At 42.1% G+C, this 25,305-nt stretch overlaps 1 protein-coding gene across 1 annotated transcript in view; it reads left to right on the top strand.

The window, feature by feature from the left end:
- Nucleotides 1-11,006: 11,006 nt before the first annotated feature.
- Nucleotides 11,007-25,305, top strand: part of TSPAN7 (tetraspanin 7) — an 88,186-nt gene continuing 73,887 nt past the window's right edge. The window contains exon 1 of the mRNA XM_075263980.1: nt 11,007-11,161. Coding sequence (XP_075120081.1) covers nt 11,081-11,161 — 81 coding nt within the window. The 5' untranslated portion in view covers nt 11,007-11,080. The remainder of the gene's footprint in view (nt 11,162-25,305) is intronic.

Raw genomic sequence — 25,305 nt, 5'->3', positions numbered from 1 at the left:
TTAGAAACTACGCTTTCATAAAACCCTGCATTATATTCCCTCATCTCCCATCAATTTAACCAACCTACCATAAAAGCCATGAATAGATTATGATACACATTACAGAAAAAATGTGGTAAAATAAATGCGGTGTATGTCTGTGTACAAGCCAACAAGCACAAAAGATATATAGTGATGCTGCATCTGCATTGTCGGTTTGCTTTTGCATTGCGATCACAGAGGACATGCATCTGCACATTTATTTCACTTTTTTAGGAGCTGATGTTGTTCTTATCCATCATAGGGTGAGAGCAACAGCCTTACACAGATGCAGCAGAGTCCCCTCTATCTGCATTCACTCCTGAGTTAAAAACACATAATGGAATCTTTTTTGCATGATGTGTTTTTCTGGAAATTATGCATGCATGCACTGCCTTTTCTTCCATTAGGAAAGTAAACAGGCATGAGTGAAGAAAGCCTTCATCATGTTTTTACACTGGAGTGAATGCAGACGGAGGAGGCTTTGTCTATATCATTGACTGAAGCCCAGTTTAAATCAGGCTATGACGGAAGAGAGCCACGGACTTTATAAACAGAATTCTGACCTTTGCTTAAAGGGGTTGTCCCATCTCAAGGATCATATCTATAGTGGTAGCTTATATAAATTGAATATATTTCCTAAATATATTGCTTTAGAAATTCTGCTTTGTTTGTCTGGTATGTGAATTTATTCCTCCCATTGTTTACACTGCGTTGCTATCACTACAGACCTGGGAGATAGGACAAGTGATGTCACTTATTGCTATTGCAGGACAATCATTCAACTAATTGCAGTTTCCTGATAAAGCAGAGTCTGTTATCTCTCTATGTAAACACACAGATAACACTGAGTCCATTATGTATAAGGATCTGCATTTTATATGACCTGCAGTACTGTTGTTTGTCCCATTCAGCAGGAGGGAGGAGGCGGGAGAAAAATACAGGAAGTGAGAAGCAGACACTGCATGCAGCCTGGATGAAAGACTGAGATGGGAGAACCCCTTTAAAGGGGTTGTCCAGGCAGAAATGGACAACCATTTTAAAGTTGAAATAAGCTGGGGGCAGTGAAAAAATAAAAAAAAAATGTAAAAAATGTATAGTCACCTGTACCCATTGCTCAGGTGTAGACCTGCTCCTCTTGGTTCGTCTGCTCTCCCAGGTCTCTTCCAGCAATGGGGTGAAGCCATTGATTGGCCAGAATGTCGCTACTTGTGACATCACGGGTCCTCTTCCTGAGGCCTGCAGAAGCCGCTGATTAACCTCAGTGGTCACGTGACTGCTGCGGCCAATCAGCGGTTTCAGCACAACTCTGGAAGAGACCTGGGAGAGCAGACGAACCAAGATGAGCAGGTCTACACCTGAGCAATGGGGACAGGTGACTATACATTTAAAAAAAAAAAAAAAGTTTTACTGCCCCCAGCAGATTTAAATTTTAAAAGTTTTGCCTGGACTACCTCTTAAATATTGTTCTTTGCATTATACAGTATATTTGAGGGTGGTGACTGTCTTTAACTTAGCCATATACTCCTTCCTTCTGTCAAAGAAACAAGCTGCTTGTATGTAAATGTAACACACTAGTTATTAAAGCTTTGTGATTACAGCAGCGTTGGCACCGAGGGAAGCAGTTTGCCATGATATATTGATATTGATATATTGATATAAGGAAGTGTAAGGTAAGTTCACACGGGATTTTTTGTCAGGATTTTGAGGCCGTATCCGCCTCAAAATCCTGACCAAAAAGACGGCTCCCATCAAATCAAAAGAAGCAAGATGCAAGACACTCCCTCCTCCCGACTAGGCCCATTCATTTGGGCCTAATCCAGAGCAGAGTGCGAGACTGGATACCGATGTACTGCACTGGCATCCAGGTTCTGGACCAAAATACCCTGTGTGAACTTACCCTAAGGCTAACCAAAAAGACGGCTACCATTGAAATCAATGGGAGACGCTCAGGAGCTTTTTCCGGGAGCCAGAAGAAACAGAAAAAACGGTAAAAAAGAAGCGAGATACTTATTCTTCAGGCCCAGTCGCTTCACAATTCGGCCTGAAGACACACCCTCCTCCCGACTAGGCTAATTCATTGGGCCTAATCTGGAGCGGAGTGCGCGGCTGGATGCCGATGCAGTACACCAGATTTCAGTCATGGCGACCCGGTTCTTGGATCAGAACCTCCGCCTCAGGTTCCAATCCAAAAAACTATGTGTGAACTTACCCTAAGGTTTATGTGAGCTTGCAGGCTGACGGAATCAGTGAATAAGAAGGAGGGTTGGCAAAAGCCATATAAACTGGCCTAATGCAACACTAACAGAAGTCTTCCTGTTGTCCCTGTTATTATTATCTACATGGCCAGTTGGCCTTCCATAAGAAATGTAACAAGAACTTGTTATGCTAGGTTCACAATAACACTGGGTTTATATTGTTCATGTACGAGAGGTGGACCACTGAAACAGTGATTTCACATGGAGCCCAACGTACCCCATTGATAATAAATATAATAAATATCAAATGTAAATGAATACATAGCACATTATCACATGTAGATTTCTTGTGGTTGTATTATGGATTAACAGGAGGCAGACTTAGTATCACCATTATGTATCAAAATTCTTCCACAATATCTCCATAAACTGAATGAAGTCTGCTGTCTTAATCACAAACAATAGAGTAATGCAGTGGTTGGTGGCAATGACAAGGAAGCCTTTCTTTATGTACAAGATTTTCTATGTGCCGAGACAGCTGAATGTATGATCTGATTGTGACTCCCATTTTTACTGCTATAATACATACCATAGGCCAATAATAGTAAAGTAAAGTATACCATGCAGTTTATCCTTACAGTGTACTACAAACCTCTAGGAAACTGGCATCCATGCCACAGACAGCCTGAGCCTAATGCTAATGAGGCAAGCTAAGATTGATTACTAGGTATCAATAAAACCATTATTTTTAATTAGTCACTTCCATTAAAAATGCATTAAACAAAGTGTTATAAAACAGTTCCGTAGCGGCGTCCGTCCGTGTACATGTGTGATTGACAGGGCAGCATTAAGCGATTTGTTACGGTAAGCAGCGTGTGTGCAGATGGTGATTTACAAATAACAGAAACTATATTTTAATAATGATAAATCAAATGTATTAACCACCCAAGATTACAAATGTGTATTGTCAAAGCACACAAAAACTATGCAAATAAAATGCCACTGAGTTGAAGGCATCCATTCAGGAGGTAAGCAGCAATGTTAGGTTGAAGCCTCACTTTGCAAAGACACTGCCTATTACAGTACCTGCAAAATGAATAGAATTCTGGCTAATGCCATCCACACATTGCTGAAAAGTATTATGCGGCATAATACTTGGTGCAGGGGCCACTATGGAGCATAATACTTTGTGCAGGGGGCTATGGAGCATAATACTTTGTACATGGGTCACTATGGAGCATAATACTTTGTGCAGGAGTCACTATGGAGCATAATACTTTGTGCAGGGGGCTATGGAGCATAATACTTTGTACAGGGGTCACTATGGAGCATACTACTTTGTGCAGGAGTCACTATGGAGCATAATACTTTGTGCAGGGGCCACTATGGCGCATAATACTTTGTGCAGGGGGCTATGGAGCATAATACTTTGTGCAGGAGCCACTATGGAGCATAATACTTTATACAGGGGCCTGTTTGGGGCATAGTTTATGCCCCATAATGGCCCCTGCACACAGTGTTATGCCCCATTGTGGACACCTATGAAGAATTATTATACTCTAGGGTATTTTCCGACCTCATCAGGGGCGTAACTACCGTGGTAGCAGCAGTAGCAGCTGCCACAGGGCCCGGGCCATTAGGGGGCCCGGTGACAGCCGCTACCGCTGCGGTTTTTTTTCAATAGGCAGTTACGGGCCCTATTCACTTGCCGATCCTGGCTGGGCCGGGATCGGCAAGTGACACCGCGGGCCCCACAGGGGCTATCATTATACTCGGGGGTCTTTGCAGACCCCCGAGTATAATGACCGGCGGATCGGGAGAGGTAATAAACATAAAAAACTGTTACTTACCTCTCCGCGATCCTGCCAGGCCTCCGTCCTACTGTTGTCTGACGTCACATGAACCCAGCATGCTTCCCGGGTCATGTGACGTCTGACGTCATTAACGAAGGACGCGAGAGGAGGACAGCACAGGAGCCGGGGAACAGGTAAGAAGCAACAGTGGTTTTTTTCTTTAATGTTTTTATTCCCGATTTAGTCTCCGATTATTATACTCTGGGGTCTTAAAAGACCCCAGAGTATAATAATTGTTTATGGGTGTCCACAGAGAGACACTATTGGGGTTAACACTGTGTGTGCATGGGAACACTATATGGGTTAACACTGTGTGTGCAGGGGACACTATAGGGGTTAACACTGTGTGTGCAGGGGACACTATAGGGGTTAACACTGTGTGTGCAGGGGACACTATTGGGGTTAACACTGTGTGCAGGGGACACTATAGGGGTTAATACTGTGTGTGCAGGGGACACTATTGGGGTTAACACTGTGTGTGCAGGGGACACTATTGGGGTTAACACTGTGTGTGCAGGGGACACTATTGGGGTTAACACTGTGTGTGCAGGGGACACTATTGGGGTTAACACTGTGTGTGCAGGGGACACTATTGGGGTTAACACTGTGTGTGCAGGGGACACTATTGGGGTTAACACTGTGTGTGCAGGGGACACTATTGGGGTTAATACTGTGTGTGCAGGGGACAGTAAGTAAGGGACATAATAGAGTGCGGAGGAGGGGGTCAGTCGAGGTCTTCGGCGTCAGTTGGGATGGGGGGGGGGGGGCCATGTCAAAAGTTCGCCACGGGGCCCCGCCATTCCTAGTTACGCCACTGGACCTCATAGTATAATAGTCGGAGAACCCGGGGCCAGAAATCATATATCATAATGTCACCTTCTAAATCTAAAACTCAGGAGCCTTTAGGTATAACCCCCCCCCCACACACACACACACACACTAAATATTAGGCTATGCTCATGAACATAGAAATTCATGCTAGGAGACAACACATATTATAATACATTGTAGGACCAAAGTGCCTTAGCTCACTTTATACAAAAGTGTTGTGAGTAGCATAAAAATGTGAAAAGTTAATACATTGGCATATAAAATTTAATAATCACCTCAACCCATAAGCAAGAAAATCTTTACTGTACCACTTTCAGTAAGAATCCTAAAGAAAGCAAAAAATGGTGAGCACATTGAGGGAAGTTATTGAGACTACCATTCTGTACATTAGTCTTAATTCAATGCATCCCTGAAGCGAACATCTCCTGAATTATTAGGAGGCTCCAGTTTAATAATCCCGGTGCAGTCCGATGCACCAGTACAGAAATCAGTTAGGAACAGGCATAAAGTGTTGGCCAAAAGTATTGGCACCCCTGCAATTCTGTCAGATAATACTCAGTTTCTTCCAGAAAATGATTACAAGCACAAACTCTTTGGTATTAATATCTTCATTTATTTATCTTGCAATGAAAAAACACAAAAGAGAATGAAAAAAAAGTCAAATCATTAATTATTTTACACAAAACTCCAAAAATGGGCCGGACAAAAGTATTGACCCCCTCAGCCTAATACTTGGTACCACAACCTTTAGACAAAATACCTGCAACAACCGCTTCCGGTAACCATCAATGAGTTTCTTACACTGCTCTGCTGGAATTTTAGACCATTCTTCTTTGGGAAACTGCTCCAGGTCCCTGAGATGTGAAGGGGGCCTTCTCCAAACTGCCATTTTGAGATCTCTTCACAGGTGTTCTATGGGATTCAGGTCTGGACTCATTGCTGGCCACTTTAGAAGTCTCCAGTGCTTTCTCTCAAACCATTTTCTAGTGCTTTTTGAAGTGTGTTTTGGGTCATAGTCCTGCTGGACACCTTTACCTTTTGGCTTCCACTTCCTTTGCACCAGCATACCGACAAACTGAAGAAGGTCTAAACCAGACCGAAATGTCTGTTCACTTTTTGTCGGATGTAAATAAAAATATACACTTCTGGAAACATTAATTTTGTGTGCCGGAAATTCATTTTTATTGCATATCATGGCTGTGAGAAGCCTATTCCTGGCACCATATACCTAAAACCGAGTGACGGTACATTATTATTTTAGTCTATGTAGACAACATATTTCTATGTATCTCCATCCTAGCTATACATTAACATCCATCACTGGTGGAATCCCACTCCATCTCTAATTATCTCATTACCTGAGCAAGAGGTATAATATTTCAGTTGTGAGATGTCTATGCCTTCATAATCTTAAAGAGACACCCTTTTGCCCAATACAGGCAGTTTTTTCACTTAAGCATTTCTTAAGTGCCTTAGGCAGCTACATATCAAGTTTCTTTCTTTATCACATTTGGTGTTTAATTTCTTTAGGCTAGGGCCCCATATAGCGTAAATGCCACAACACAAACTGCTGGCTAATTACATCCACACATAGCAGAAAAATATCCGCAGCGGAAATCACAACATGTTAATTATAATATATACAGTAACTACTGAAACTGGCGTTTTCCTTAGGGTATGTTCACACAGAGTTATTTGCTGGCGGATTTTGAAGTTACATCTCAGATGTAGCAGCGTTGAGCGCACAGTACTACTACATCTCAGATGTAGCAGAATTGAGCGGGAGATGACTTTTTCCCATAGGAATACATTGACCAGCGTTGATTGGCGGAATGCCATACAGTGTACAGCATTCGGCCAATCAACGCTGGTTCTGCCGGAGGCTCGTCTGTGAGGAGGTGGAGTCTAAGATCGGTCCACAGCAGTCTCCATTGTGGTCCGATCTCAGGTATAGCAGAGTTGACACAGCACTGCTACATCTCAGGTGTAGCAGAACTGTGCGCTCAACACTGCTACATCTGAGATCAGACCACAATGGAGACTGCTGTGGACCGATCTTAGACTCACAGACGAGCCTCCGGCAGAACCAGCGCTGATTGGCCGAATGCTGTACACTGTATGGCGTTCGGCCAATCAATGCTGGTCAATGCATTCCTATGGTAAAAAGTCATCTCCCGCATTATTAGTGGCGTAATACGGGGACTTGGGCATGTTAGATGCCCCCAGGCATGCTTCCCCTGCTGTCCCAGTTGCATTCCAGAGGTGTTGTCCTCATTTGCTGAGGTGTCATAGTGGACTTGGTGACTCTCCTTAGTCGAATAGTGGTTTCCCCTGAAACAAAGCTTTTTTCCCCATAGACTATAATGGGATTTGATATTCGTTCAAATACTCGAATATTGAGGGGCTATTCGAAACGAATATTGAATATTTCACTGTTCGCTCATCTCTGGTCCTTACAAATACTGAGTGATTGTCTGTTAAAAAATAATGTCAGGAATTGAGATCTACATTGTTTTCATCAGCAAATTGCTTAGAACCTGTAAGAGCTGTCATAATCTTTATAGCCCTATTTCTGAGAAACTGGCATTAGCAGCAAGAACATATTACATACGTCCTCTGCAACTAAAGTGCCACTCAGGAAAGGGTTAAAGTGCCCCTGAAGTGTCCCCACAGTTTAATGTCCCCCTCCTACCACACAAATATAATAATAATAAAAAAACTCTGATACATACCTCTCCTTGTTCCCCTGCTGTCTAGATCCCGAGTCTTCACGGTGCTGTAGGTGCTTTGTAAGTGATGTAATTACATCAGGTCTACAGCTCCAGAGGAGGAGAGGATGAATGATGAAGCATGGAGCGCACGGCATCCAAGGGGTTAAAATCTCTGATCAGCGCTCAGTTCTGACCAGGGGTTATGGTGCAGGGTATTAGCTGCCAGTAATAGCTAACGCTTACTTCTGATGCCGCCTGGGGTATTGCATAGATGATATGTATTTAGGGGTAGGCCTAGATAGGGTTAAATTTGTTTTATTTTGTTTTAGGCATATAATTGTATTAAGGGGTCATTATAAATTCATATAGGGGGCTTTTATGTGTATTTTTTTTATTTAATTGGGGTATTGTATAGATTTAATGTGCTTGGGGTGGGCCTAGAAATGGTTGAAACTTTTTTCTGGTGGTTATTATTGGCCTACGTATTTTAAAACATAGACCACCAGTATTTAAAGTAGTCATGAAACCGACACAAACTAGTTTTAATGTTTTGGGTGGGTCTAGATAGGTTTAAAACTAGTTTGTGGCAGTTACTGTTGGTCTAGGTACGTAAATACATAAACCATTTTTATTAAAAGTAGTAACGAAACCACCACAAAGCATATTTATACCATATACTAGTCTTCATCTCTGTGTTGTTGGCTTGGATGATCCACCAACATTCAGCAAATTGCTGCCGTCGATGGTTTGCCTGCTCCGGCGTTTCAGCAGCTCTTAAGCTGTCCTGTTGCTGAACTTGTTCCTCACGCCGTGCCTGTGATTGTTCCAGCATCTCAGCAGCTCGCTGGGGCGCCATATAATGAGCGTGTTTTTGGCGTTGATAATTCACCTACTGCGGTGTTTCGGCAGCTGTCAAGCTGGCCTGCCGCTAAACTCGGTTCTTGCGCTGTGCCCGTGATTGTTCCGGCATCTCAGCAGCTCGCTGGGATGCCATATAATGAGCGTGTTGTTGGCACCGATGATCCTCGTCAGTTCCGCTTGTGGAGAACTCTGTTGACTTCTGGCTACATTTGTAGCTGTTCTTGTTGTTTTAGAATTTTGCAACAAATTAGATTTTCTTTTTCCGGGCATGTTTAAAAGTGGCAAACTGTCAATTTTGATTAAGGGCCCCTTCACACTACTGATACGCTGACTGATCCTGAACGTTAAAACACGGTTAGAATCAGTGCATATAAAGCAGATACCATTCATTTCAATGGGGAGCCGGTATACAAGCGCCCCCATTGAAAAGAATGGGCTGCTTTTTACTCTACGAGCGCTCCCATTGAAGTGAATGGGAAGCGCTCACGTGTACGGCTCGCCGTGTGAAGGGGCCCGGCGCTCGGCTCAGTCCGCGCTGATTCTGACCGTGTTTTAACATTCAGAATCAGGCAGCGTATCAGTAGTGTGAAGGGGCCCTAAGGGTGCATTCACACTGAGTAAACGCTAGCTTATTCTGAACGTAAAACACGTTCAGAATAAGCGGCGTCTAAAGCAGCTCCATTCATTTCTATGGGAGCGGGGATACGAGCGCTCCCCATAGAAATGAATGGGCTGCTTCTTTCACTCCGTGCAGTCCCATTGAAGTGAATGGGGAGTGCCGGCGTATACGGCAAGCTCTGCTCATGCCGGAGCGTACACGCCGGCACTCCCCATTCACTTCAATGGGACTGCACGGAGTGAAAGAAGCAGCCCATTCATTTCTATGGGGAGCGCTCGTATCCCCGCTCCCATAGAAATGAATGGAGCTGCTTTAGACGCCGCTTATTCTGAACGTGTTTTACGTTCAGAATAAGCTAGCGTTTACTCAGTGTGAATGCACCCTAAAGGTGTTTTTCCATCCAGCGTGTCAGCATGTTGCCTGGAGCAAATCAGATAATATGCAAATGCATGTACAGAATGGACTGAGGGTTATCTGTGTGTTTACATAGAGAGATAACAGCCCTGGCTTTATCAGAACCTGAGATAAGCTGCTGCCAAGAGCATAAATTCATAACAGTTGTGAAGCCATGTCATTTACCAGGATAAAAAGTAGCCTATGTGTTAATTGAGGTTACAATCTATGTGTTAAATTTCATTCAAATCTGTTCAGCTGTTTTTGCGTGATTGGGGAACAACCATCCAAAAACACAAAGTTTCACATTTATAATATATGTAGGATAGGATATCCACAAAATGTTACTTTTTTTTTTAATTCTAAACTTTTTAAAATTATGGATAACTGGGTGAATATATATATTCCCTTTAATGCTGCATTCATTGTGCTGACACCCAGCTTTCCCAGACACTTCAATCAATAAATCTATTGATCTGATTCTGGGAAAGATGGGTGCCACAAAGAAATATTTATTGCCTTTTATGCAGATAACATTATGCTCGCACCCATACTCCAAGGAAGAGATAAAAAAACCTGGAAAGCTGGGTGCCAGCACAATGTTTGGTGCATAAAGAGTAATAAGTATCTCTTTATGCATACACTCAGCTTTCCCAGGAACTGATCAAAAGAGCTTTTGAATAAATTGTCTGTGAAATGTGGGTGCCAGCATAAAGAAATATTTGAGTTTTATGCAGCAAACATTGTGCTGAAGAGATGAATAGATTATTGATATAGATTTAAAAATCAGTAAAACTATTGTTCTCTTCCTTGGAAAGCTGGGTGCCAGCACAATCATTAGTGCATAAAAGGCAATAAGTATTTTTTTTTTTTATGCTGACACCCAGCTTTCCAAGGAAGTGATAGTAGATTTATTGATTGAATTGCCTGTGAAATCTGGGTGCCACCATAAAGAAATAATTATTGCTTTTTTTGCAGCAAACATTGTGCAGACACCCAGCTTTCCAAGAAAAAGATCAATAGATTTACTGATTTTTAAATCTGCATCAATAAATCTATTGATCCCTTCCTTGGAAAGCTGGGTGGCAGCACAATGTTTGGTGCATAAAAGGCAATAAGTATCTCTTTATGCAGACACTCAGCTTTCCCAGGATCTGATCAGTAGATTTATTCATTGAATTGTCTGTGAAATCTGGGTGCCACTATAAAGAACTAATTATTGCCTTTTATGCAGCAAACACTGCGCTGGCACACAGCTTTCCAAGGAGGAGATGAATACATTAACTCTTCAGATGTCTGATATGCCAGAACAGAGCCTATAGACAATGATGGGGTCAGCTGTGACATCGGTCTCCCCCGGCTTGTGTGCACCATACAGCAGGCAGACAGCTAGAGAATGGCCGGCATCCAGCTCGTCCAGGGGCTGTGCCAGACTCCAGATCTGCATATGAGGCCGGCCTGGGCGGCTGACAGGCAGCTCGGGCTCGGAGGGCTGGCTCCATCCGCTCTTTCCTCCTCTTGCGGATTGGGGATAAACTGCAAGCAGGAGGGGCTGAGAGCAGCAACAGTAACACCCGGCTACCGGATCTCAGTAGCATGGCATCAAGGAGAATGGAGACCAAGCCAGTCATAACGTGTCTGAAGACCCTGCTCATCATCTACTCCTTCGTCTTCTGGGTGAGTAATCCCGGCTCTGCTACATCCCTGAGGTGGCAGTGCCAGTGCTGGTGCCCAGTGTGCCCTGTCAGGTGCCATTAATAACCTATATAGATATATTCTGTGCCTATACCTCCTCCCTCCTCATCTGTCTTCCCTCCACTCCTTCTGCATTGCTCTAATCTTGCTTACTGCGCCAAATAAGAGGCAGCTCCTGCCAGGCTGGGGGCATGGGACAGGTTCGGTGCCCTATGGGCACATATGGGACAGGGGCAAATCACTGCTGCTTATCCCTCCGGTCACGTCTACCTGCAATGAGATTAGTATGAATTACAGCTGGATACATAGCACTCCCTGCTATATACATGGCTGTGCTTAACCCTTGCGGCTAGGAGAGGTGTAATGTTTTGTGCCCACTCTTTTCCCTCAGCTGGCACACATTACGTATTTATATGAGGAGAAACGCCATGTCGCCATTGATTTGTACATGGTTGTAGGGGTTTTGTGAATAGTATTGTGGCTGCCTGGAATTATTGTGGGTGAAATTGGAAAATATTTTATGTATGGGAGTTGTAAAGCTCAGGTTTGTATTATAGGAAATGGTTTGTTATATTATTATATACGTTCTGATTACAATGTAACACTATGTATCTGTCTGCCTTCAGTTATGGGGATCGGGCCCCTTGGTAATTCGGAGGCATGCTCCTATCTATGGTGTTGCTAGGGACACTGGATGTAATACAGGGGAATGTAACTATAATGAGGACAGATAATCAACTACTGCAAAGGTTGGGCTTATATCAGAGCTGGAAATGCCGTATTCCCAGTAATGCCGCTGCATGCCATGGATATACATTTATGTGACAGGCTGAGGAGAGATACAGGTGTGTACAATGTGTCTGAGATCTCCGATTATTTACAGCCTTTCCATTCGCTTTAGATCGTGGAATCTTGTATAAACTATAAATAGGACGTGGCTTCAGGTATTTAGATCCATTAGCCAGGGATTAATACCAGGGACTGGCTTCTATCTGGCTAGCTGGGATATCACTGTGGCATCGTATGGTGTTCAAGAATGTAAAGCAGTGCACCTAAAATAATAGATATGTATATATGGTAAATAATAGGCTTTATTATGGGATTATTGCATTTGCTTGTCTGGTAATAATGTAAGGTCTGCTATAGAGAGCTGAGGCGTAAGGCAGAAGTCTCCAGACGAATTCCATATACAGCTACACGGTCGGATGCCAGACTCGAAAATAAAAATACCCCCCCTGGAGCCGGAGAAGAAACAATGGCTTGTTTAATTAGAACGTGAAATCTGCTTTTTCTTCCATAAATTTAAGATTATAATTGAAACTAGGTTCACACCTGCGTTCGGGTTTCAGGGGGTCTGTTTGGGGATCCCTCCCAGAACGGAAATCTAATCTGCTTTAAAAAAAAAAAGCTGTGGAAATATAATAAACTATAATGGGGTCCGCTGGGTTTCCTTCCAAAAAGGGCGAAAAATGCGAAGAGAAAAGCGATGTTTGCGCTACATTTTTCAAGCGGAAATGGGAGTGGAATTCCCGAACGAAGTTCCAGCGCTGGTGTGAATCCAGTCATAGTTACGTTTGTCCAATGGGACACATCATATTTCAGGATTTTACCTATTAGTAGTCTGTGTTGGGGTAAAACACAGGGCAAATAAATGGGCAATAGTCAGCACATAGAGCTGTTTTAACCTCTGATTTTCTTATGTGTCTGGTTATCTTAAGTCTAGATTCACACAAACCTCACTTTGTGGTGTTTTGGGGTCTATGATGAAGCATGCTTTGGGTATAACATTTCCCCTTTGACTTTTCACATTTGCGCCACTGTCGCGGTCTCCACTAAGAATCGTCTAATAAAAAGGTCCTCAACTTTGGACTTTTTCCTCTGCTGGTTTCAGTTTAAAAACGACGGACACCTGATGGACCCCATTATAGTCTATGTGGTCTGCTGAGCTCTGTGTGTAACCACATTGATCCAGATCTTTGTTATTCAGATCCCCCAACACACCTGAAAAACAGAGAGGCGACACTAGTGTGAACCTAGCGAAACACTGAAAAAATGGCTTTTGTGCGGTTTCTGTTAAAGGTGTCAGGGAATATCTTTGATACTGATGACCTATCCTCAGTGCTGTATTGGTTACAGTGTGATACACACAGTACGTACAGATCAGCTGTTCCAGACAGCCTATTGGCTTGAATGGGAGCAGAGCTGCAGGACCCCCAACACAGTGTATATATAACAGACAGGCCCTTCTGCATTCCTGTATACAGCACCTTAGGACTGGCCATCATTATCAGACCATTGAGGGTCTGACCACTCAGGACCACATACAGATCAGCCACAGAGGAGGAGCTGCTATACCAACCACAGCCGCTATATAGTGTACAATGCTGTGTTTGGTAAGTGGTGAGGAGGCTGCACTACTTGTCTAAGCACTTTAGGCTCTTTAAATAGCTGATCAGTGTGCGTTCCGGGTGTTGGACCTCCACTGATCAGATACCGATGACCTAAACTAAGTTTAGGCCATCAATATTTAGTTGGTGGCTTGGCCCACCGACTCCACAGCCCTGTTATGTATGTTCTTGTTAGTGTCATTTTAAAGGATATAGTAACGTGTCTCTAGATTAGTTGCAGAAATGTATACACTTGTAGTAGAAACACCTTTGTGGCTATTTTCATATTTGCATTGCAGATTCTTAAACCTTGCAGGACTTTTTTTTCCCCAGTAAAATAACACAATATTGGATGCCTGACTACCCTATTATAGTCAGTGGAGTCCATTGGGTTTCATTGCTGTGCATCATATGATGGGTCCATCCCCCTTTGAACAGAAAACCAAAATCCTGACAGATGCAAAGACTTTTCATTCTCAAAATCGGCAACAAATCTACTATGTGTGAGCAAGCCCTAAGGATAGATGTACTGGATATTTTCCACTGTTGATTGTGCTATTGGAATGGGAAAAATCTGCTGTGAAAATCCACGACAAATCCATCCACAGAATCTGCGCTGATATTTTGTGATTAATGTGGGGGTGGGGCTGCGAGATTATTATTTAAATTAAAATCAAGATTAACTGACCATTTTGCCTTGATGACAGTTAAATGATTGAGGACACGCCCCTTTTCACAGGCCACACCCCCTATTTATGTGCCACATTGTGACACTGAATGTTGGTCTTGGCTATTCACATATTGGCAATCCTCACTGGATAGCGTATACTTAGAGACATATCCTACAGCCAATGTGTGAGACAGGATGACGTGGATGAAAAATAATTGATATGAGCAAGTGCACGTCCATTAATTGAGCTGACTTTCAGTTTTGGTTATTGCCCAGCCCAAGGGTGAGGTCAGAAATTCACTGGAACAGATTTATTTAAACAGTCTTAGGCCTCGTTCACATCTGTGTTGATATTCCATCCAGGGGAGTCCGTATGAGGACCCCCCCACCCCCACCCGAATGGAATACCGAACGCAACTGCAAGCGCTGTGCAGTAAAAGCACATGGACCCCATAGACTATAATGGGGTCCGTGTGCTTGCCACCAGATCTCTGCAGGGAACATGCGGGCACGAAAGTAGTTCACAATCTACTTTCCTGTGCGCTTAATTCGTGCGGGCAGCGTGCGGCAGGCACACGGACCCCATTGTAGTCTATGGGGTCCATGTGCTTTTACTGCACAGCGCTTGCAATTGCGTTTGGTGTTCTGTTCTGGGGGTTCCAAGATCAAAGCCTGATGTCCCACGTTGTTGCAGAATTTGCTGTGTCTCTTGATTGGATTGATTGTAAGGGAGAATTATAAGAACTTCCTATAAATTTCCCATTCCTTTTGTAGCCACTCAAAAAAAAAAAAAAAAAAAAAAAAAAAAAAAAAAAAAAAAAAAAGCAGCAAAATGTGCAATAAAAAAAGCTGCTCTTCCATAACATGAGGCCTAAGCCTAAAAGTAAAACTGTCTTTGTTGCCCATAAATCTCCCTATTAAGTTTTTTTTTTTATTTTTAGTGCAGATTCTGTATAGAAAATCAATGTTGGCTCTGCAGCATGTGAATTAACCCTTCGATTTATGTTGTTTGTAATAAGCTACGACGGACATTAATAATTCAAAATGACGGGGTTCTCCAGGATCCCCTGTGATGTCTCAGGAATGAATAATAAGTATAGAGGCTCCTAGCTCTGTGTGATCCTTTGTCTCTCCTGTCTGTCTTATGTAATGTCTTAGTCTCATTGAGCGGAGACTGATGATGTCCTCCAGCAGATGATACCAGATTATGGCACCTACCATTTATAATGTATATAGCATACTTATGGCATCGTGCAGTATTCTATACTAATCAGGTCTTGAATGCAGGAGGTGGTTGCTGGGCACAGGTACTAAACCTTGAGGTCAGTAAGTTGAGGAGTGATAATTGCATGTTGGCGCGATGCCAGTTCTATCATTAGTCCCTGCGGAATAGACGTGAACCTTCAGATTTATAATCTGTGTCGAATGCCAGGAGCAGAGTTAGAAAACTCTTCAGCAAACAGGAAGTGGAAAGTGTGTCAAGCAGTCATTCTTTCAATTGTCTTCATCCTACGGGTCTGTCAAATCTTCTTTATGGATTTGATATCTGTGAAATACACAGCAAAAATGGAGAGTAGTCTATGATTTGGTGAAACAGAAGACCACCTCCTTACACAGACTAGCTTTTAAGTTTCGCTATATATGATACATACTTGCCATTTTCTTTGTTTATGTATCAGTGGATGGATGTCTCAAGGTTTCACAGTACTACAGTGCATGATTGTTTAACATCCCATACAGGTTTATAGGGTTGTTCCCACCTCAGACATTGATGACATTTCCACAGGCCTCCGAAGTAGGATCTGTATCTGAATCCCCCGACCCTCTGTCTCATGGGTTCTGTGACTGGAGAGGAGGGAACACTGACATGTCTCTCTACTTACTCCTGAGGGATTCTGAAAATAGCCAATCAACTAAGAAGGCCGTTACTTGGCTAGCAATGTGAAATGGCCTCTAATTAAAGGGTTTGTACATTTCGGCAAATTAATGTTATTGTTTGTATAATGAAAAGTTATAGAATTTTCCAATGTACTTTCAGTATAAATTCATTGGTTACTCCCAGTGGATAAAAAACAGTCCGTGGTTATGTGATGGACAGTCCGTGGTCATGTGATGGACAGTCTGTGGTCATGTGATGGACACAGGTGCACAGGTTGTTACAGAACAGTGATCAGAGCTCTTGTACCGAGCTTTGCATCTGTGTCCGTCACATGACCATGGATTGATATTTACCACTGGAAGTAAGTGGCGGGTAAAACTGAGGATTTCTATTCAAAATAAGGCATCCATTGACCTTAATAATTTCCATGATTTTGGCGCATCAGTGTGCCATAATCTGCTGCTGTGGATTTTGGCTATAATTTATGTAGTGTTTTGGCAGAAAGGATAATAAATTTGTTGGTCTATGTTAGTGTTTGGCAGAAAACTGGTATATATCTAGTAAAATTCCTCTCCAAGATCCTTGATGGGCAGAAGTTGTGGTGCGAGGCCCTGAGTCTGATGTAATTTATTCTGTTTGGGTGGATATGACAGGGCAGGAAAATAATGATTACCTTCATTAGCTGGATATAGTACTTGTAGATGAAACAACACTCCACCTACACTTGTTCCATTGAAGTAAAACACAAACACAACACAAATACTTTGAATAAATTTACTAATCATAAAGAGAGTCGTCCATTTTAGAAAGCACATTTTCAGGGACCCGTTTACAAACATATAAATAATAGATGGGGGTTCTTCTTCAAGATCCTCGTCTATTAGCTTATAAAGAACATCTAATTCTGTAGATTACAAAAAAAAAACACCAAAAACGTTGTTTCACTGGGAATGGTGTATTGGGTTATGTACATACCTTATGATGACACTGCAGAGGAACTGAGCATTTACACCATGGATAAAAGTGGATTCTTATGTATACACATATTGAGTATGTACCATTCAGCATTGGGGAACCCTTCTGAGAAAAAGCAATTATCCAAATGATGCAACCAGGTTAAAGGGGTATAAGCATGTCTGGTTTTGTACATGATAATGTGCACCATAAAAGAACAACACTGGAGCACCTTTTCTGGAAATTTTGCATTATGTCATTCCCAACTAGATTTTCTTTGACCAGTCCAATTGTGCCAACACCAGACTGCAGGGGACACTTTATGTCCAAGCAACTAGAGATGAACTACATACTCCAAATGTGGTGGTCATCCAAGGGACGGGCATTGAGATAGTCAAGACCTGTAAGTGCCTGGGTGTGCTCCTCAATAATAAGCTGGACTGGGCTGATCACCTGGAGGCGCTGCACAGAAAGGGTCACAGCAGGCTTTACCTACTGAGGAGGCTGAGGGTCTTTGGAGTCCAGGGGCCACTTCTTAGAGACTTTTTCAACTCTGTGGTAGCATCAGCCATCTTCTTTGGAGTGGCCTGCTGGGGGAGTAGCATACCAGCCAGGGACAGAAATAGACTCGAAAAGCTGATTAGAAGGGCCAACTCTGTCCTGGGGAACCCCCTGGACCCAGTACAGGTGGTGGGCGACAGAAGGATACTGTCCGTGGTGAGCTCCATGCTGGAGAACAACTCCCATCCCCTGTGTGAGACTGTGACAGCACTTGGCAGTACTGTCAGTGACCGACTGCTTCACTCCAAGTGTGAGAAGGATCGCTATAGGAGATCCTTCCTCCCAACCACTGTCAGACTGTATAATCAATATCAGACGAAGGTCACTCCGCACAGAGAACTAAATGATCCTGAGTCTTTCTTTTTTTCTTCCTAGTTGCTATGACTCCTAGTATCCTTTTCTACTTGCTATGAGTTTGTATATGTTATATATAAAAGATTATCTTATCATATCTGATTCTTATATAAATTCTTCCTATATGCTACCACAAGCTTTAGCAGCAACTTGTCATTAGGAATAGTGAAAGGTTTTTGCATAGTAAGTGTGTACCACAAAAAAATGTAAGCGGGAATAGGTTTGTTTCCCTTGGAGATTAATCGGACTTGTATTCTCTTGTCTATATCAATCTTCTCTATAGAATTTTCATTACGTCTCAGCAATATCCTAACTTTTTGATGATCCACAACAACGCAAATGTAGATTTTCTGGTATATTTTTGAAATTATTCTATATTTCAATATTCTTGAATCCAATCCTTTTATTCATTAGCACTTTTGTTTCAGATAGTCCCAATAATGACCATGAACAACTTCACAGAAACGTACTGAAGATAATTGGAGGACCTTGGAAAATGGTTTTGCCTTTAGCTAGAGCTCAACTAATGTAATTTTCTCTTTGGAAACAAAAAATCGCTGCCTTAACAAAAGGTACTGCTTGACTTGGTTTTTCATTCCCAGAAAACGCCACCTAACAGGATTTTAATTAACAAAACATCATTAAGCACTAAAATTCAATATATTCAGAGCCAATTTAGATGGCGTGTTAAAGAAAAATTTCAATTTGTAATGTTACAGCAGAAGAAGATATGATACGTCTGATACTCCATTACTGAATAGCAAAGAATGCAAAGAGAATAAAAGAACCCAAAATATAGTCACATAATGATGAAATTATATAAAAAAGTAATATACTAAAAATAATACATATAATTATATAACTTGTATCCTAACAGAGGTTCATGAAGCATAGTTTTCTATGGATGAACCTGCCATATTAGGGGGCGTTCACACTACTGCCGCTGTCCGCCAAGAGGTTTTCATCCTAAACCCTGGAAAACCTGGACAGGGGACAGCGTGCCGGCAGTCAGCTTTACAACCTGGTTTCCAGGTGGAGATGCTGATTCAAATGAATGGGTTTTAAAGCTGACCACTGGCAAGCCATCCCCTGTCCAGTTTCTCCGGGTTTTAGGACAGAAACGCCTGGCGGACAGCGGAAGTAGTGTGAACGCGCCCTTAATAAGGAAACTGTAGGTACATCAGTTGTGCATTGTTTCTATTGAAGGGGTTCATAGAACTCCAGTTTCCCTATACATATGGCAAACGTAAGGTCAAGTTTCCAAATGTGACTTTGCCCCTTAAGATTCTTTGGGGCAAATTTATTATGCCTCGTACAACAGTTTTCAAAGTCTAACTAGTGTTTTTTTTTTTGTTTTGTTTTATTTTTTTTATTTTTTTTGGGGGGGGGCGCGCGTTTGTACCAAAAATTGCAACTTTTTAAAATCTGTATTGCCTTTTCCAATTTCCTGCCACATATCATTTACATCAAAAATCTGGTATAAATGATGGGGGAAATGGACTCCAACTATAAGTTAGCGTACATTTTCTCCGAGGTAAACAGCCGGGTGGAAGGTACGCCTCATTTATGAGTAGTCATGTGCTCCATCCTATATGAGCTGTACCCTCCGCTGGCAGTGGGTATATGAAGACTGGCATGAGTTATACTAGTCTTCCTAAATTTGTGCCATATTCTTCATAAAGAAGATGCCCTAAAAGAAAGGTGTAGGCAGGGACAGAGCCCTATAATTGGAATATAACCTGAGCCTTTGTTACATAGTCAGTGTTGGCCCTGTATGTTCGGTAATCCTGACCAGACACTGAACTCATGAAGTAAATTGGAAATCAGCAGATCTGGCCTATTACAAGCACTCAAGGATTAGAGGCGCACTGCTCAGAGCACGGGGATAACCACTTTACTCAGTAAAACACTTTGACAAATGGTCTTCTGAAATCCCTCTATCTTTTCAGCAGCGCTGAGTAGCATCGAGCTATGATTTTAGGGCAATAATAATATCTGGTCTGGTGAAAAATTTTTGTATTAGAAAATTTAGTGCATGCCTGGAGCTGCTTTATCTTTTCCTATAGTTTTAACCGTTTAATCTACGTAATGTACTGTATATAGGTGGAGGTAGGAGCTTTGAGCCTGGAGTCCAGGATTAGGATCGTGTAGACCGGTGGCTATAAGTAATAAGTTACCAAAGGACATTGATCCTTCTGTGTATGCCAGATCTCTGAAGATGCTACTGGTGCTGTGCTACTCACTAGAAACGCCTCAGACCCTGGGGTCTAGTACATTACAAGTTAACCAGTTAGGAGCTGAACAGGACCATGACTATATTTTGACTCCATTATTATTTTGACTTGCAAAATAATCTCCTTGCTATGTAAGGGTTGGTTCACACTAGCGCTTGTATTCCGTCCGCATGGGACGGAATTTTAACACTAATACAAGTGCTGTTCAGTTAAGCACACGGAGCCCATAGACTATACTGGGCTCCGTGTGCTTGCTGCGCACTGCCCGCACAATTCATTTGCGCGGGCAGTGCGCGGCAAGCACATGGAGCCCATTATAGTCTATGGGCTCCATGTGCTTTGCAAGCACATCGCTTGCAATTGTGATTGCATTCCGTCTGGGGGGATCTCCATGCGGACTCCTTGCGGACGGAATACAAGCGCTAGTGTGAACCAACCCTTACATAGCAAGGAGATTATTTTGCAATCCAGTTTCATGAAGAAAGTGTCTCTGCTAATGTATCCTAAAATGTCCGATTTCTATTAACCAAGGGGCATGTGAATCTATTTAGGTTTCTATATTGTCTCTCCCACAAAGTCTTTGTATCTAAAGTCTAAGACTCTGCAGTTCATCTAATTTGTGCATTACGCAAAGTGATTTAATCTGTTATTCATCACATAGTCTTGTGCAGAAGAGATTATCAGAAGGATTTGTGTCGGGTGGCTCTCGCTATGTGTGCCCAGGCAGGCCAGGACCAATTTACCCAATATGACTCAGTAGCTCTTATGCAATGACTATTGCTCCAGGACCACGTGATAGATGTCACTTTAATTAATGCTGGAGTGCACATGGGTGTGAAAACGTACCGAGGATTATATAATTACGTCTATATGGAAGGAACCATTAATAAAAAATGTCAGATTCTAAGAGGAAAGATGGTGGAGACACAAGGCAGATGCTTGTTGCTGTTGGCAGATACCAACAAAGAAGTCTTTGTAGGATTTCAGTCATCGGGGACTATTGCTTGTGTGTTCATATACGATCTGTTTAAGTTTAAAGCCACACATAGTGGCCGCAACAAAAAAACTACTTTGGGAAAAACCATGGCAGCAACTGATTAAGTTTTTTCCTGCAGCGCATTTCACAGAAAGTCTGCTATTCTACCTATAGGGAAACCGCTCATTTTTCTACACTGTGTTGATAGGATTCGCTAGCATCCTATCCACTATGCAGAGACTGTAATACACCGTTTTTTTTTTCTGGCCTGATGACCTTTGTTTGCTGGATATGACCTTATAAAAGTTTTACAAGTCCGCTTACATTCGTGGAAACCCTAAATTATAAACCAGAAATGCCAGATTAAATTATAAAATCTAGCCAATGGTGATCTGAAAAATAGACCAACGTTTATAAATTATGGTGAGGAAATAATAGAAACATTTTATTATGTTATGCAGATTACATCTACGGCAGTAGCAGCCACAGCGCCCGTACGTAACGCAACATGAATATTTCCCTCAAATAGATGGACAACCATAATGGTGTCAGATGTAGTCACAGGCACCACTCTGGCATTATTTATATCCTTGACCCTAAGATTGAATGTGAATTGGAGGCAACACCACTTGTTAAAAAAAGACTCTCTGCTGGTAATGTATTCTATACGAGAAATACACCTACCCGATACCTGGGGTACACTAATAATCTGTGATAAGAGACTACAGTGTATGCCTGAGCACTACTACCACTCCGAGGGGCTGATCAGTATGGGTCACAAATATTACACCCCATGGATCAGATATTGATGACCTATCCTATATTTGGTGTGAAAATGCCAGTCTATTAACCCTGCAATAAGCAAGTCAATTGGGCAGAGGTATTATTCGCAAAACTGAGGTTATGCCCAGTGCAGGTCCTGGGGGAGGGGTGCATGATTTCTTGCCTTAGCATTAGGCCCGCTTCACATCTGCGTTCAAGGAGTCCACCCCCCCCCTCCCCGAATAGAAACCTATACACATAAAAAAAAGTCGTTGCCTCAGGAAACCTGTGGACTCCATAGACTATAATGGGGTCTGTGTGGTTTCTGCATGACACATGTGGAGAGAAAAGTGCTGCTTATAGGACTTTTCTCTCCGCATGGACCCCATTATAGTCTATGGGGTCGGCAGGTTTTCCAAGTAACCACTTTTTTATGCGTATAGGTTTCCATTGGGGGGGGGAGGGGTCTTCAAGAGGCCATTTGGGCCTAATATTTACTTGCAGTGTTCCTTTTAGTGAAAGGGGATGATCAGACTTTCTAGAACTTCAAATAGTCTTTATATAGCTATGAAAGTTTTATCTAGTTCCAGTAAAAAAGACACCATCATATAATAGCATCCAACCTAGTATTATAGTTTCTGTTTAAATCCGTCACCGTTTTCAAGGTCTGCTTTTGCCTGACCATTGCTAGATTCTATTGTCCGCTCTACAATCTGATGATGTCCTGTAGATTGCCTGTGCGAATATTATTTGGCCATATTGTGTGTTTAGCCTTGTCGTATGCAAATGTATAACTCAGCCTTGCTTACTTTCCTGAGATCCTTATGATTATAGCAATCCCTCTTGCTTTGTTTTAATTAATCATGAAAAGTTTTTTTTTTTTTTTTTTTTTTTAAATTTAATGCTTTTTTTTCCGTGTGCCAAAGTAATATTTTGTTGTTGTAGCATAGTCATAAAAATATTAAATCTTCATCGTATAACGGGGGAATTAATTCATTCAGAAACTCCTGACCGTAAAAGAAAGTAGAACCCATAAAGTCAGAAGACACGGTAATCTGTGGGCTAATGTTATTTAAAGGTTGGCAGCACAGCTCATAAATATCCAATATTCTCCCTTGTACGAAGAAGGCAAGACACTAAATCCACAGTGTTTTAGAGCTGATGGATGGGTTTTACGCTGTTTTTATCTGGGACAGTCACATGAATGCTGTACGTTTCATGATGGGTCTCTTTATGTCATTTAGGATTGTACAGGGCTGAAAAGATATAAAAAATCTGCACCATGAAGTTGAAACATAAAGGGGCTCCCCAAGACTTGTATCAATGACCAATTCTTCCAATAAGTAATCAGTATGAGATTGGTGGGGGGTCTGACACTCGGGTCCCCACCAGTCTACCGGTTGTGCACAGAGCTGGAAGCACACTGCTCAGTACACTATGCAATGGTCGTGTCATACTATTGTAGCTCAGTTCCCATGCTAGTCAATTCACATAGATTCTGTGCACTTTTTTTCTGCCACGTGTGGATGAGATTCTTTGCTGCTGCTATAAAATGCTGTCGATTTTCTGCACCAAAATTTCATGTAGAAATTCTGCAGCATTTCATTCTTGTAGTGTGAGCATGAATCAATATTTTTTTTATCCTTTGCTGGAAAGCTACAGGGAAATTAAAGGGTTTTTCTAGACTTAGGATAGGTCATCAATTAATAAGCCTGAAAACCCCTTTAAATCCCCAGTGGCTTCCCTTACAGTCAATGTCTGTCTGCTCCGCTATAATCAAACTCATGGTGAGCAAAACAAATTAAATATAGCAAGTGCCCTACTGGCAGGTACCCAATAAATGTATGGATATGTATGTGTTCTTACCTGACTGTGTCATGTGGTGCAAGAATAACCTATTGACTACAGTCATTTCTAGTAGACGTCTTGGTTCTTTGTGGTGGTGAGGTTTCAGTAGTCTGCCTTTACAGGAGAATGTCAATTTCCAAGGTCGTGTTTCTTGCACAGAGCTAAATCTAGGACATGGATACATAACAGGATGCTGTTAGGTCGGATACCTAGTGACCAGTTACCTAGGGAATTGCAATGCATCATATATTCCACCTCTTATCGTGCCCTATGCTTTAGGTTAAGACAATTCTCAGTTAAGACAATTCTCAGTAGTCGCTCTATGTTGTTTTCCTTCAGACGTTACTTAATGAGAACCTTTTCCTGAAGAAACCTGTCAGAGGGTGATCAGAAGTGTTCGCTTTGTCAGAATCTGTTGAGGTTGTGCTATATAGGTGGTGTGTCCCTATAGCTTACCGATATACAGAGGACTTTAACTATCAGAATAAATTTTGCAAATATCCAGAATCTAGAAGCCAGAAGCAAGAAGAACCTACAGAAAAAAAGAAGATATAGTTTTCACCTCAACTGTATAATGGACCTACTGCAGGTCTGTTCTATCAAGGCAAACTGTTATCTAGGTTTGCTACCCAGTTTCATTGCAGAAATGTGCATATTGCAGGAGCACCAGCCATGAATCCAATGAGAATATCAGTCATGTCTCTAGTATTACGGCTTGGAAAAAACCCTTGCACGCATAGGCATACTAAAGGAATATTTGGGACACTACACAACCAGTCCATAAGGACCTGCTCCTAGTTTAGTGTTCTCAAATCAGCTGACAGGTTCTCTTTAAAGGGAATCTGTCAGGTCTTAAATACCTACCAAATAAATATTGGTGCTGTCTAGGTGCATTTAATAGCAGAAGAAACATACCTTTATGGCCACAAACAAATGAAGCAATGCAGAAATCTATTCTAGATCTGCAGAGCAGCGGACAAGGGCCAGGCTGTAATTGGGAGATTTGCCTATAGACAATGGCGACGCAGACAGAGGCTGAATATGTCATTCACAACTCAGGGGTTGGCCATGGGCTGTGATTCTAGAGTATGACCTATGAAGGCCTCAATGCACTGATTTTTCTGGAAACTTAGTGATCTGGATTTTAAACCAAACTAAAATGTTTCCTCCAAAAGGAAAAATAATCCAACTTCTATGAGACTGACAGAGGTAATAGAGTACAGTGATCTATTACTCCTATTTCCTATTCCCTGGGGCTACTTTACAGTGAATCCTATTCCCTCTATTCTATCTGCGCCCCCTATTCTCTGAGTATTTGGATTGTATTGGTGTAAACTAGCCCAAGGTACAAGCTTCATCTGGTGTAAGATAAACACAGTTGCCATATGCCCAGGTAAAGATGAACATGCCAGAGACGTATCATACATATATGCATTTATGGCTATTACACGTATTTTATGCATCACCAAGCAACTAAAATCTTTAGGATAATGTAGAACAT

Source organism: Leptodactylus fuscus, chromosome 2, assembly GCF_031893055.1.
Source record: "Leptodactylus fuscus isolate aLepFus1 chromosome 2, aLepFus1.hap2, whole genome shotgun sequence".
Taxonomy (NCBI): Eukaryota; Metazoa; Chordata; class Amphibia; order Anura; family Leptodactylidae; genus Leptodactylus; species Leptodactylus fuscus.
This window is presented reverse-complemented; position numbering and strand designations above follow the sequence as displayed.